We start from the raw sequence: 15229 nt of genomic DNA on the forward strand, positions 1-15229 counted from the left end.
ACCTCTTCATTTTCTGATAGTCATTAAAGTAATTAATTACTAATTCTCTTTTAAGAAAAAATGGAAGCATCTTTATTCTTTAAAATATTGTGTGGGGAGATGTTGCCCTGATATCCAAAAGAGTCGTTTTGTGGCTTGACTTGTCAAAGGCTTTCATCTCAGAAGATTTTAGATTGCATTGGCCCTGAGGTAAGACTCTGCAACCTCACAACTGCTCACGTGCAGGAAATAGTGACTGGAGATTTTGAAACAACTCACTAAAAGCCAACTACTTCTTTTTCTTCCTTTCCTTTCCTTTTTTTTTTTTTTTTTTTTTTGTGTGGTACACGGGGCTCTCACTGTTGTGGCCTCTCCCGCTGCGGAGCGCAGGCTCCGGACGCGCAGGCTCAGTGGCCATGGCTCACGGGCCCAGCCGCTCCGCGGCATGTGGGATCTTCCCAGACCGGGGCACGAACCCGTGTCCCCTGCATTGGCAGGCGGACTCTCAACCACTGCGCCACCAGGGAAGCCCTTCCTTTCCTTTTTTTTATGTGTGTCATTTCTCCTTCTTTAATCTTTTAATAGTGTTGCAAGAAATATGAATTTTAATGATAAGCAATATAAACTCAAAGTAGATCACAGATTGGCTTGACACGAGACTGGCAAGATTGTTACAGCCCTAATATTTTTCAAATTTTTTATTATGGTAAAATAAATATATATATACACAATAAAGTTAACATTTTAACCATTTTTAAGTATACAATTCAGTGGCATTAATTACATTCACAATGCTATGCAATCATCAAAACTATTTCCAAGACTATTTCATCATCACAAACAAAAATTCTGTTACGATTAAACAATAACTCCCATCTCTCACAGTCCCCCACCCCTACCACTAGTCCCTGGTAACTCCCTTTCTACTTTCTGTCTCTAGGAATTTGCATATTCTTGATATATTCTCGATACCTCATGTAAGTGGAATCAGACAATATTTATCCTTTAATGTCTAGATTATTTCACTTAGCATAATGTTTTCAAGGTTTGAACTTAATTCCTTTTTATGGCTAATTCTAGTGTCCATATATGCCACTTTTTGTTCATCCATTCACCTGCTGATGGACACTTGGGATGTTTCTATTTTTTGGTTATTATAAATGATACTACAATGAAAACTGGCATATAAGTATCTCTTTAAGTACCTGGTGTTTGGGTATATACCTAAAATTGGAATTGGTGAGGTGTATGGTAATTCTCTGTTTAGCTTTCTGAGGAACTGCCAAGCTGTTTTCCACAGCAGCTGCAACATTTTACATTCCCACCAGCATGTACAAGGGCTTCAATTTCTCTATATTCATGCCAACTTGTTATTTTCCATTCTTTAAAATTATAACTATCCTAGTAGCTGTGAAGTGATATCTCATTATGGTTTTGGTTTGCATTTCCCTAAGGACTATAATGATGAGCATGTTTCATGCGCTTATTGGTCATCTGTATATCTTCTTTGCATAAAGAAGATATACAATTCAAGCCCTTTGCAATTTTTGCAATTCAAGCCCTTTGCCCATTTTTGAATTCTGTTGTTTATCTTTCTGTTCTTGAGTTTAGGAGCTTTTTACATATTCTGGATATTCAACACTTATCAGTTATATGATTTTCAAATATTTTTCTCCCATTCTGTAGCTTTTCTTTTCACTTTCTTGATAACGCCCATTGATGCACAAAAGTATTTAATTTTGATGAAGTCCAACATATGTATTTTCTCTTTTGTTGCTTGTGCTTTTGATGTCACATCTAAAAATCCACTGCCAAATTCAAGGTCATGAAGATTTGCCCACATGTTTTCTTCTAAGAATTCTATGGCTTTAGCTCTTATACTTAGGTCATTTATTCATTTTGAGTTAATTTTTGTACATGGTGTGATGTAGGGGCCCAACTTCATTCTTTTGCATGGGAAAAACCAGTTGTCCCAGCACCACCTGTTGAAGAGAAAATTCTTTCCCAATTGAATGGATGTAAAACTTGTGTCAAAAATTACTTGGCCAGGGCTTCCCTGGTGGCGCAGTGGTTGAGAGTCCGCTTGCCGATGCAGGGGACATGGGTTCGAGCCCCGGTCCGGGAGGATCCCACATACCGCGGAGCGGCTGGGCCCGTGAGCCATGGCCGCTGAGTCTACACGTCCGGAGCCTGTGCTCCGCAGCGGAAGAGGCCACAACAGTGAGAGGCCCACATACCACAAAAAACAACAATAACAACAAAAATTACTTGGCCATAGATATATGGGTTTATTTATGAACTCTCAATTCTATTCTATTGGTCTATACGCCTATACTGAGAAAGAAGAACAAAGCTGAAGGTATCATGCCCCCAGATTTGAAAGTATACTACAAAGCTACAGTAATCAACACAGTATGGTACTAGCACAAAAACAGACACATGGGTCAATGGAACAGAGATTCCAGAAATAAATCCACACTCATATGGTCAATTAATCTATGACAAAGGAGGCAAGAATATATGATAGGGAAAAGACAGTTTCTTTAATAAATAGTGTTAGGAAAACGGGACAGCAACATGCAAAAGAATGAAACTGCACCACTTTCTCACACTGTATAGAAAAATAAACTCAGACTGGATTAAAAACTTAAATATAACACCTGAAACCATAACATTCCTAGAAGAAAACACAGGTGATAATCTCTTTGACATTAGTCTTAGCATTTTTTTTTTTTGGACATACCTCCTCAGGCAAGGACAACAGAAAAAAGCAAAAATAAACAAATGGGACTACATCAAACTAAAAAGCGTTTTGCACAGTGAAGGAAATTATCAACAAAACAAAAAGGTAACCTACTGAATGGGAGAAGATATTTGCAAATGATGTATCTGATAAGGGATTGGTATCCAAAATGTATAAAGAACTCATATAACTCAATATCAAAACAATTACCAACCTGATTAAAAAATAGGCAGAGGACCTAAATAGACATTTCCCAAAGAAGACATACAGATGGCCAACAGGCACATGAAAGATGCTTAACATCACTAATCATCAGGGACATGCAAATCAAAACCACAATGAGATACCACCTCATACTTGTCAGAATGGCTATTCTCAAAAAGACAAGAAACAAGTGTTGGTGAGAATGTGGAGAAAAGGGAAGCACTGTGCACTACTGGTGGGAATGTAAATTTGTGCAGCTGCTATGGAAAACAGTATGGAGATCCCTCAAAAAACTAAAAATAGAACTACCATATGATCCAGCAACTCTACTTCTGGGTATTTATCCAAAGAAAAAAAAACACTAATTCAAAAACATCTATGTACTGCTAACATTCATTGCAGCACTATATACAACAGCTAAGATATGGAAGCAACCTAAATGTTCATCAACAGATAAATGAATACAGAAGATGTGATACACAGACACACACACACAATGGAAGATTTCTCAGCTATAAAAAAGAATGAATTCTAGTCACTGGCAGCAACATGAACGGATGGGAGGGTGTCATGCTAAATGAAATAAGTCAGACAGAGAAAAATGAGTACCATATGATTTCACTTATATGTGAAATCTACGAAACAAATGAACAAACAAAACAGAACAGAAACAGACTCATAGATATGGAGAACAAACCAGTGGTTGCCAAAGAGGAGGGAGGTGGCTGTCGGGGGGTGCTGGGCAGACAAGATCAGTGAAGGGAATTAAGAGGAACAGACTTCCAGTTATAAGACAAATACATCACGGGGATGTAATGTGCAGATAGGGAATATAGTCAATGACACCGTAACAAATTCGTATGGTGATGGATGAAAACTAGATTATTGTGGTCATCATTTCATAATGTATAAAAATACTGAATCACTATGTTGTACACCTGAAACTAATGTAATACTGTATATTAATTATAACTCAATTTAAAAAGAAAAAAGAAAGGTGCTTAGAATCCTGAAGTCACCACCTGTGGTGACTGAAGGGGAATCTATAGCTGGGAAGAAGGAAGGGAGGGAGGGAGGAAGGATGGCAGGGAGGAGAGAGGGAGAGGGGAAAAGAAGAGAAGAGAAGAGAATGGAAGGGAAGAGAAAAACAAAATTTCCCAAATTGAGTATGCTAATCACAAAAGGGAAAATGGTATTATTTCTGAGAATGTTCTTCAATGGCTATCCAAATTATTTTTTTATCAAAAGTGGAATTATTTTCTTCAGCTAATAATAAATTCTTTTGCAAATAAACCAAAAAAATTGTGGAAAAAAAGAGTACTGTCTCAATATGTTAATGTTCCTTTCTCAGTTATCACTAATAATAATTGCTCCCTACTTGTTCTATTTTAAAAGAAAGTTTTAAAATGTTGCCCTCAGGTGCAAAGATGGGTCAAGAATCCTGTTATATAACACATTAGGGAAGACTGCAAGAGGGCCCAAAGAGGGCCAGATGGTTCTCAGCCTGGTGCACAGGAGGCTGGAGAGTGGTTAGAGCCAGGTCTAGAAGGCTGACAGACCTCCTTAAGAGGTATGGTGTGTGCTCATGAGGGTTTTTCCTCCAGACATCAGTCAGGAAATTTAATTCCTTCTCTTTAAGTGGCTGGTTAGTCATCCCTTCCAGCAGGAATAAAATAAAAAAATAATAATAAAAAAAAAGGTTGTTAACCAAGCTCATGCATGAAGAAATGACAAAAAGCCCATAGTTAAATATGTTATCTCCCAGTTGTGGCGCTGCCAGACTACTTCTTTCATTTGTAACACTGATATTAAAAGTATTAGCACTTCCTTTTGTAATCTATTTTTTTAAGCTGACAAATACTCCCACCAACCTTATAATTTGTTAAAACACATATTAGGTCAAACCAGAAAACAGAATGACACTACAAAGCAATGCTCAAATGTTTATATGCCAAGAAAGGATGAAGTGGGGCTTCCCTGGTGGCGCAGTGGTTGAGAGTCTGCCTGTCGATACAGGGGACATGGGTTCGTGCCCCGGTCCGGGAAGATCCCACATGCCACGGAGCGGCTGGGCCCGTGAGCCATGGCCACTGAGCCTGCGCGTCCAGAGCCTGTGCTCCGGACGGGAGAGGCCACAACAGTGAGAGGCCCGCGTACCGCAAAAAAAAAAAAAAAAAAAGAAAGGATGAAGTGTAATAATGCTTGGATATTTACAAAGTGATGTGAAGGGATGAGAGTGTTGGAAAATTGAAATCGACCCAAGGGATGTGTGACCTGGTGGTTTTGTTTAGTTTAGTTTTTTTTTTTTTTTTAACTTACATCGCTGAGCCTTTCCCGAGAGCTGCTCCTGTGGAAGCCCTTGGATTCTCCACTGGCACTTTCACTGTCACTGTCCCTGCAGCTGTTCTGCCCTGGCTTGAGCTGAAGGCAGAAGAAAAGAGAAAAAAAGAAAAGTGTCAGTGATCTCACACAACTGCTCCTTCACCCCTATTCCTTAAGCCTTGTCAAAAGTGAACAACTGAAGGTCCTAAACTTCAGCATTTTTCTCAGCTTCTGAATAGTACCAGGTAAGCTGCCATAGAAAGAAACATGGAGGGTAGGATAAGTACAACATTTACCATAAAGTGTCAATGTAGATAAAAGACTGCAGCAGCCCTTCAATAAACACTTGAAAAGTTTAACATAAATCTTGGAGGGTAATCTTTCCTGAGATTTTTCCAATCTAGGTTATACCAAATATGATTTCCCATCTTATTTCCTCTGTCCTCTTCTGGGGAAAAAAAGAAAGAAAAAGAGAAAGAAACAACAGGGACTTCCCTGATGGTGCAGCGGTTAAGATTCCCCCTGCCAACGCGGGGGACACAGGTTCCATCCCTGGTCCGGGAAGATCCCACATGCCGCAGAGCAACTAAGCCCGTGCACCACAACTACTGAGCCTGCACTCTAGAGCCCACGAGCCACAACTACTGAGACCGTGGGCCTAGAGCCCATGCTCTGCAACAAGAGAAGTCACCGCAATGAGAAGCCCGCGCAACGCAACAAATAGTAGCCCCGGCTCACTGCAACTAGAGATATCCCGCACGCAGCAATGAAGACCCAACGCAGCCAAAAAAATAAATTAAAAAAAAAAAAAGAAATGACAAAACAGAATATAAAACAAGGTTTTCTTCTCCTCAGATAAGATGATGAGATTCTGTATATTATCCTTTATGCACTAGGGAGACAATGATCCTGTTTTTTGAGACAATATTCTAAAGATATTTTAAAATACCAAATTAAGACCTACAGCTTAAGTAAATTAAACCAGCATCCATTCAACAAATATGTATTAAGTACCACATTTGAGCCTGATAGTAAGAGCTAGAGATATGGTGCTTAAGCAAATTAAAAACTCTCTGCTCTGACACAAAGCTTACACTTTAGCAGTTTCTACACATTTATCTGGCTCTGATTTTCACGTTCAGGATGTTGTACACATTTAGCCAGATCTGGTTTTCCATTCAAAATGAACAAACACACAAAACACAAGAACAAACCATTAGTCTATACAAGACTATGAGTCAAATTCATATGGACCATTAGTCTATAATGTCATCACCAACCACATTTGCAGAGAACCCAAGCAATGTGAGGTAAGTTACAACACATGGCACCTTTACAATGTTCTCGATCTAGCAAGAGAAAGACAGCGCAAGACAAACAAATATAGCAACACAAGGAAATACATACATCCTAAATGATAACCAAAAAACGAGTCAGTGATGTTAGGAGGAAAGGTGATGTCTGAAGCCTTGAATTTTAAAAGCAGATTGAGCTCATACGGCTGAAAGGGGAGGAAAAGATACTCTTGATGGGAGAAAGTTAGAAAGAAAAGACAGGGAAAGCAACATGCTAGGAAATGATCAGGAGTCTTATCTGAAATAGAGAGTTCCTTTTGGGAGGAAATAGGAAGAAACAGGAGAGAGACGGGTATGGATCAGAGCATGGAAAGTCTCAAGCAAAACACAAGCCCCATATTTCCGGGTAGCAGGGAACTTCAGAGAGCAGAACAGGTAACAGGTAGCAAACCTTTTGCCTGCAGGTTTTCATGTGACTCTGGCACCATCGGGGAAGATGAACCAAGATGAATGGAGAATGAATCCAAATCAGCATTCCTTGTACCTTTAATGTGCCTCTTTAAAGACTGCAGTTCAGACCTAACTTTTGGTCATACCATCTAATCAGCTATTGCCAAATCCCCCCTATATAGAAGGCATTGTTTTTTGATTTCAACCTTTCTACAAATCCACTTTTACCACTCTCTTCTAAAATCCCTTTCTCCAGGAAGTCTTCTCTAATGGAAGCCAGAAAAATGATGCTAATTTTACTTTGTATCCTTCTGAGCCCTTAAGTACTTAGTTTCCTCTTAAATTACTGCTAAACCTGCTAATTCTAAATTAATTCAGATGCAAGCTATATGAGCCTTTTCTTATTACTATGGAATAAAAGTTCAGAATATTGTCATTCTCTTCAAGTTTTCATCTTTACACTTATAATAAAGGGGAATTTAATCTAAAATGAACATCACTTCCTCTCAATTTCCTGAACATGCCATGCCCATTCCTGCCCTACACTTCTTCACACTAGATTTTCTTAATCTGGAATGCTCACTCTCACTTTCTCTGTACTTTTCAGGTCAAGACTTTTTTAAAGCTCAGATATTGTCTCTTCCACTATGGTCTCTGAAGAGCTCTTTCTCTGTATATTTGTTTTTTGACATATGCCTTCAAATTCTAGCAAGCGTCTCATTCTTCATTGATAATTATGATAACATTTTCAAGTTTTAAAAGGTCTACGTTAAATATATTTATACTGATGATAAAATCTGTATGTGGAGTTGGCTCTGTAATTCATAAGCGACGTCAGAACTCTTATCTCACTGGATCTCTGAGGTAAGTAGAGGCAGGTAAAGCTAATTCCAATGTATGGATGAAACAGTGTGTAGAGGAAATGTGCTCCGAATTAGGCAAGAGATCTAGGGCTAACCCCATGTCTCCACTGCCTACTGCTGTCTTCATTTTAATTCTTAGTGCTGGTTTAAATGTTTACATTTAACCTGGAGATAATGATTCAGTGGTAGACTAGTATTCTCCACAGAATATACTTTCAATACATCTGTGGTAACCAACCGCATTCACAAGGAAAGAAATCTTATTAGGTAACATTTGAGCAAGAGATGTTTATAGGGACTTCCCTGGTGGCACAGTGGTTAAGAATCTGCCTGCCAATGCAGGGGACACAGGTTCGATCCCTGGTCTGGGAAGAACCCACATGCCGCGGTAAACTAAGCCCGTGCACCACAACTACTGAGCCTGCGCTCTAGAGCCTGCAAGCCACAACTACTAAAGCCCACGTTCCGCAACAAGAGAAGCCGCCATAATAAGCCCCACGCACTGCAACGAAGAGTAGACCCCGCTTGCCGCAACTAGAGAAAGCCCGCGCGCAGCAACAAAGACCCAACGCAGCCGAAAAATAAAAAAGAAAATTTTAAATTAAAAAAAAGAAAAATCATTAAAAAAAGAGATGTTTATAAAAACTAAGTCCTCCAACTTCGAAGAGAAATAAACATCTAGGTGGGAATTAACGGTATAAGAGCATCAAGACTTTTTCCTGATGTTCAAGAGGCTTAACAAAATCTGGACGTTGCATTTGGGTCTTTTCCATGTTTCTTCATGGAAGGAAAATGATGACTTCAACAAGGCCCAGCAAGAGACCCCTGTGGCCCTGATGTAAGTTATCTGACTAAATGTTGTTCTAGGCTAAGGGCAAAACCCCAAGAAAAACTGAGAGGAAGCAGCTTTCTAGCCTTGCCTGTGTCCTGCCAGCAAAAGCACTTCAGCGAATTCTCTTTGGAGAGCCTTACATGAAATCCACCCCCACATCACCCCTTTTCTCCTCCAAAGCCAGGCTCAAGTTTAAAGGAAACTTAGGATTTTAAGCTGTCAGACAGCTCAATATTTCAAAGAAATAGACTGACTACAGCAAGTACTAAAGCTAAACCACAAGATATCAGGCAAAGAAGTATTCCTTCCGAATCCCATGAATACATTTAAGACTGGCATTTTCAAGCACATCCAATGGATAATTGGGGTAGCACAACTAACCCAGAAGCTGTAATCCTTCACCTGAAATTCCCAGCTATTACCTACAACCAGAGACATTACAAAGGCCAGGTGCTGGCTTAAACATTTAAAGACCTAAGAAAAATCAATCTGCTTGCATTGATTTATCCCAGCATCCATGGCATCTGTTATAAGAAAGTTTTTGCTATAAATGATGCAATGAAATTTCTTACTATCCGCCTTCAGGTATTTCAGGACCTCGCTTATTTAAAAATTACTATAGGGCTTCCCTGGTGGCGCAGTGGTTGAGAGTCCGCCTGCCGATGCAGGGGACACAGGTTCGTGCCCCGGTCCGGGAAGATCCCACATGCCGCGGAGCGGCTGGGCCCGTGAGCCATGGCCACTGAGCCTGCGCGTCCGGAGCCTGTGCTCCGCAACGGGAGAGGCCACAAGAGTAAAAGGCCCACGTACCAAAAAAAAATAATAATAATAAATAAATAAAAATTACTATAATTCACTCTCTAGTTCCAGACGTTTCTACCCATTGGGATATTATGTAGTTTAGGAATTGGAACTAGAACAAAACAAAGTTAAAGGAACCTACCATCTGGCATGAGTGGCAGTAATTCTCAGTAAGATTATCACCTTTTATAAAATATAAGAAGCCATCTTGTTTTCATTAGATTTCATTGTCAACAATACATTTTCCAAACTCTGAGACTGCATTGTCATTAGAGTTAACTGTTATTAATGGCTAATTAGGAAAATAACGATCTATGGTTTTATCATGGCTGATGAACATGTAAGAAAGTCCCATCATCCTGGACTGAGGGAAGTAAGGGGGAACAATTCTGTGCGCATCTGCTAAGATTTGTTAGCCAGGCTATGCCACTCTTTTCAGCTTGAGTCTGGAGAGTCCCAACAAGATGCTAGATGTTCAGAAGGTGTCATTAACCCTTCAAACGAAACTCACAAAAGGATGAAGTATGGGGAAGAGATACCTATGCCTAGAACTATAGAGGAATGATGTGAATTATGAACTGCAATGCAGAAGAGCATCCGAAAGTAATCTCTCACCACAGTTTTGGTTCCTCAAAGCAGCATAAATCTTATCTCGGACTGCTGAGTTTTCCTGTAGGGATCTAAATGAACCCTATATGATGTTTCTTAAAGGTGTCAATAAGCACCGAATCTTCTTTTATTCAACAAAATTTTATAATATACCTTCACTAACATCAAAGCAGTAAGTATTTAATCTCATAAAAGTGTTGTTTTATTGTTTCCATATAAAACTGTTCCCAAGTGGAGAAAGTTTCATAGACTGAGTGGCATTTGTGCTGTTTTATTGCTTAGGCTTTAAAAGGTATTTCAAAATGCCTTTAAAAGAGGCGTTTGTACTGTTTTATTGCTTAGGCTTTAAAAGGTATTGCAGTACCAAAGTAAGTAACTTAATGAAAAGTCTGGACACATCAAAACGAGCTAGTGGGAAATAACTACTATAAGCAAAATTACGAAGTTGAACACAAAAAACGTTTTCTTAAGAAATAAACACTGTACTTTTAAATGTATAATAACAAGTTGTGACAGAAAGATAAAAATTAAATTCGGGAAACTAGGGTAGTGCAAGGAATTTCTGCGAAATTTCTCTGGGATCATAGAATCAGAAGTTATATTGTTATTGTTTTTAATAGTTAGAAAAAGAATTTTAAGGATTTGGTAATCTTAAAGTTAATCACTAAATTTAGATACTAAAAGCATCTGTTTTCTAAGTTACTATTGAATGTAAAAGAATTAAAACATAATCAATAGAGAAATGGAGAAAAAATAAGGGAACTAGCAAGAGAGCAAGCATATGGCTAAGTATATTGATTATAATAACAATAATATACATGGATTAAGCTCCCATTTTTTTTAAAAAAGGCAAGGATATCTAGTTTGTATTGGGTAAAACAAACAAAAATGTATTTGTTAGTTATAAAGCACTCCTAAATTTTAAAAGAGAAAAAAGACGAAATATTCTAAATAAATGGCTAAAGTCATACGTCAAAGGTAATCATTTTATAGTGATAAAAAGTATAATCTTTACCTTTTACACTTCTGTTCTTTATATTAAAGTATTAAGATATAAACCTTGATATCCCAATATAGTAACTAAAAAATATCTTAAGTAATAAAGGAAATCAACAGGAGTTGGGAAACTTTAGCATGCTACCTAACAGACAGTAAGAAAACAAAACAATAGAAAGGGACCTGCAGTTAAAGAACTCAGTTTGACTCAGGCAATACATAGTAAATTTGGTAACTTATATAGACCACATCTTCTAGAGCATCCATGGGACATTACCGCAGACTGAAGGTGTAGTAAGCTACAAGAATATCAGACTTTCAAAATTTAGAAACTACATGAACAGCCTTCTTGATGGTAAAAATTAATGACATTTTAAACTGAATATCCATATCACCTAGAGGCTTTAAAACAAACTTTCAAGATATTTTTAAAAATTCTCTGCACAATTAGAATTGAGTCAGAGAGAAAATGACAAACATACCATCTAAAAATTAAGAAAATGAAAATTATAAATATGTTAGTAAAACATTTTACAAGATCTGTAAATTCTGTGCTGGAGATTAACTCATGTATTTTCTATTAAATTGGAAGTAACAGAAATAAATAGCCTAATTATAGAGAACAAAAAGTAGTACAACAATAAAAAAGCAACTATGGGGAAGATTAGAGGGAGGAGTTTCTAAAGATGAAAACTACATAATGAATTGGAAATTAAAATATTGTACAATTAACAAATTAGAGTAAAGTTGGGAGCAAAACCCACAAATATAAAAGAGACATACTTCTTATATCTCTAGAATAAAAAGATATAAAAACCAAAAAAAAAATAACGTGATATAACTCCATAATAATAATGTGATAATACAATATATAACGTGAAATAATAATATGATTATCATTACAAAAATGTGATAATGAACACATTCTAAATTATAATAATAAACATTATTCTATGGTGGTACTGATGAAAATTATACTAACTTTAATTTTTTAAAAATTTTAACAAAATTTGATCTAGAGCATGAAAAAAAAATATGTAAAGCTAATCTGTGCCCAAATCTGACAATAACAAAACAAAAAGAGAATTATAGGATGATCTTCTTAATTTAAAAAGCTGCAAAATTCTGATGAAATGCAACAAATTCAACGTCACAATAAATTTAAAAATAGTCCACCAGGGACTTCCCTGGTGGTGCAATGGTTAAGAATTCACCTGCCAATGTGGGGGACATGGGTTCGAGCCCTGGTCCAGGAAGATCCCACATGCCATGTAGCAACTAAGCCTGTGCACCACAACTACTGAGGCTGCGCTCTAGAGCCCACAAGCCACAACTACTGAGCCCGTGTGCCACAACTACTGAAGCCCGTGCGCCTAGAGCCCGTGCTCCGCAACAAAACAAGCCACCGCAATGAGAAGCCCGTGCACCACAACGAAGAGTAGCCCCCACTCATCGCAACTAGAGACAGCCCACGTAGCAATGAAGACCCAACACAGCCAAACATAAATTAATTAATTATTTTTTTCAAAAAAGCATCTAATTGACGTATACAAAACACTGCACCCAACAATGGCAGGAGACACATTGAAAAAATAATAATCCACCAAATTCTAACAGAATTTTGCACAGGGATGTTAAGAAGCCGCCAATTTGCAAGTGGGCACAGGGGAGATTTTTGAGGTGACGGCAAAGTTATAAAATTGGAGTATAGTGATGGTTGTACAACTCTATAAATATATTAAAAAACAAACTGTAGACTGATAATGAATAAATTTTATTATATATAACAAATATTTTAATAAAGCAGTTTATTTTAAAAAGTAAGAGGTCCCATCAGTTTAATCTTTTACTCCAGAAAGAGGTCCCTAGTTGAACACTTACACGATTAAATCAGGCTAATGAAGCAACAGAACACAACTCCCTTTCTTAAAGTCAACTGTCCATATAAAAATTTAATCATGGGAATAAACAGGGGGCAAGTATCTTGAGTGCCATCTTGGAATCCTGCCTGCACAATAGGTTTACAAAGACAAGAAAAGGAGAAATTGCTTCTTAATCCATGTATCATAAAATCACTCCCATGGGCTTCCCTGGTGGCGCAGTGGTTGAGAGTCCGCCTGCCGATGCAGGGGACACGGGTTCGTGTTCCGGTCCGGGAGGATCCCACGTGCCGCGGAGCGGCTGGGCCCGTGAGCCACGGCCGCTGAGCCTGCATGTCCGGAGCCTGTGCTCCGCAACGGGAGAGGCCACAGCAGTGAGAGGCCCGCGTACCAGAAAAAAAAAAAAAAAGTCATGATAACATACCTGACTTTTCATTTCCTACAAAAACAGAAGTCTAAACTACAAGGGGGAAAAGAATGCACAAGAATGAGATTAAAGAGAAAAGCGTGTTTGTTTGCCATTCCTTGGGTATGACTGTGAACTGAAAGATAAATCTGTTTTCATATAGGTTCAGAAATCCACACATAATAAATATATGCAATGCAAGAATAATTTGATGAAGGGATGTTTGACTGCTTTGGTATAGTTTCTAGCCTTCTGATAATGAGATTTTGATTATTAAAAAGAGATTGAGACAATATAATTTGGTTAGCAAGGATACACAAATACACAAAGCTTACTTTTTATATTTTTCTATAACAAAAGATGTTTTTGAACAGTGTTTTAAACAGCCTTGCATTCTTTAAAATAACCATTACCCTCAAGCATAAAATGTTTTCTGACTTTCGTTTTTCCCATTCTACTATGAAAATATCCAACTGAAGTCTGAGGAGGCAAATATGTAAGATAAGTCTGTCATATCTTGTCATCCTAGAAAGACACTGTCAAAGGGACTTGAGAGCCAAATTTAAGGGGCTCCCACTAACCAAAGATGGGACCATTTGAGTATTAACAGCATAATAACACAATGAACTGAGACACATCAACATGTTTAAATACGGAAGCATTCAATTATATTAAAAGAAAACCAACCAACAAATACCTTATTGATTACCTTTGGAGGACCTCCTGAGAAGGATAAAATTAAGCAAAGAACCAAGCATCAATGGCTACTATCATCATAGAAATAGAGAAAACAAGATAATACATCCCTCCTAATAGAGAACACACCACCACCACCAACCCGCAAAATATAACCTGAATCTGGGTCACCACAGATTATACTACAAGCTTACAGTAAATATAAGGGATAAGAGCACATGTTAAACCACACACCAGGGGATACAATCAGCAAAATCCAGAGATCACCTGATAACCTCAATGAATAAACTGCAAGGTAAATACAGAATAAGAGTAGGAATGAGATAACAAGACATATAAGACATCTCAACCAATTGCCATGTACAGATCTTATTTTAAACCTAATTTGACCAAAGTAACTTAAAAAGTGATGAGACAAACTCAGAAATATGTACATTGACTAGGTATTGGTGATATTAAGGAATTATTGTTTGTATATTTCTTTTAAAGTATATAGAACTTAAAAAAAATTTTTTTTCTGTGAATCCGAAACTTCTAATTTATCCCTCTCCCTGTCCCCTTCCCCTTTGGTAACCACAAGATTATTTTCTATGTCTGTGAGCCTATTTTTGTTTTGTAAATAAGTTCATTTGTATCTTTTTTTTTAGATTCTACATATAAGTGATATCATATGATATTTGTCTTTGTCTGACTGACTTACTTCACTTAGTATGATAATCTCTAGGTCCATCCATGTTGCTGCAAATAGTATTATTTCATTCTTTTTATGGCTGAGTAATATTCCATTGTGTATATATAACACGTCTTCTTTATCCATTCATCTGTCAACGGACACTAAGGTTGCTTCCATGTCTTGGCTGTTGTAAATAGTGCCGCTATGAACACTAGGGTGCATGTTACCTTTTCGAATTAGAGTTTTCATCTTTTCCAGATATATGTCCAGGAGTGGGATTGCTGGGTCGTATGGTAGCTCTGTGTTTAGTTTTTAAGGAGCCTCCATACTGTTCTCCATAGTGGCTGCACCAATTCACATTCCCACCAACACTGTAGGAAGAGTTCCCTTTTCTCCACACCCTATCCAGCATTTACTATTTGTAGACTTTTCTTTTTAATAAATTTATTTGTTTATTTATTTATTTTATTTATTTTTGGC

At 37.7% G+C, this 15229-nt stretch overlaps 1 protein-coding gene across 1 annotated transcript in view; it reads right to left on the reverse strand.

The window, feature by feature from the left end:
• Positions 1–15229, reverse strand: part of AUTS2 (activator of transcription and developmental regulator AUTS2) — a 1122376-nt gene that overhangs the window by 619419 nt on the left and 487728 nt on the right. Inside the window, exon 3 of the mRNA XM_079944557.1 lies at positions 5246–5347. Within this exon, the coding sequence (XP_079800683.1) occupies positions 5246–5347 (102 nt within the window). The remainder of the gene's footprint in view (positions 1–5245; positions 5348–15229) is intronic.

The sequence above is a fragment of the Stenella coeruleoalba genome (genome assembly GCF_951394435.1).
Source record: "Stenella coeruleoalba genome assembly, chromosome: 15".
Classification (NCBI taxonomy): Eukaryota; Metazoa; Chordata; class Mammalia; order Artiodactyla; family Delphinidae; genus Stenella; species Stenella coeruleoalba.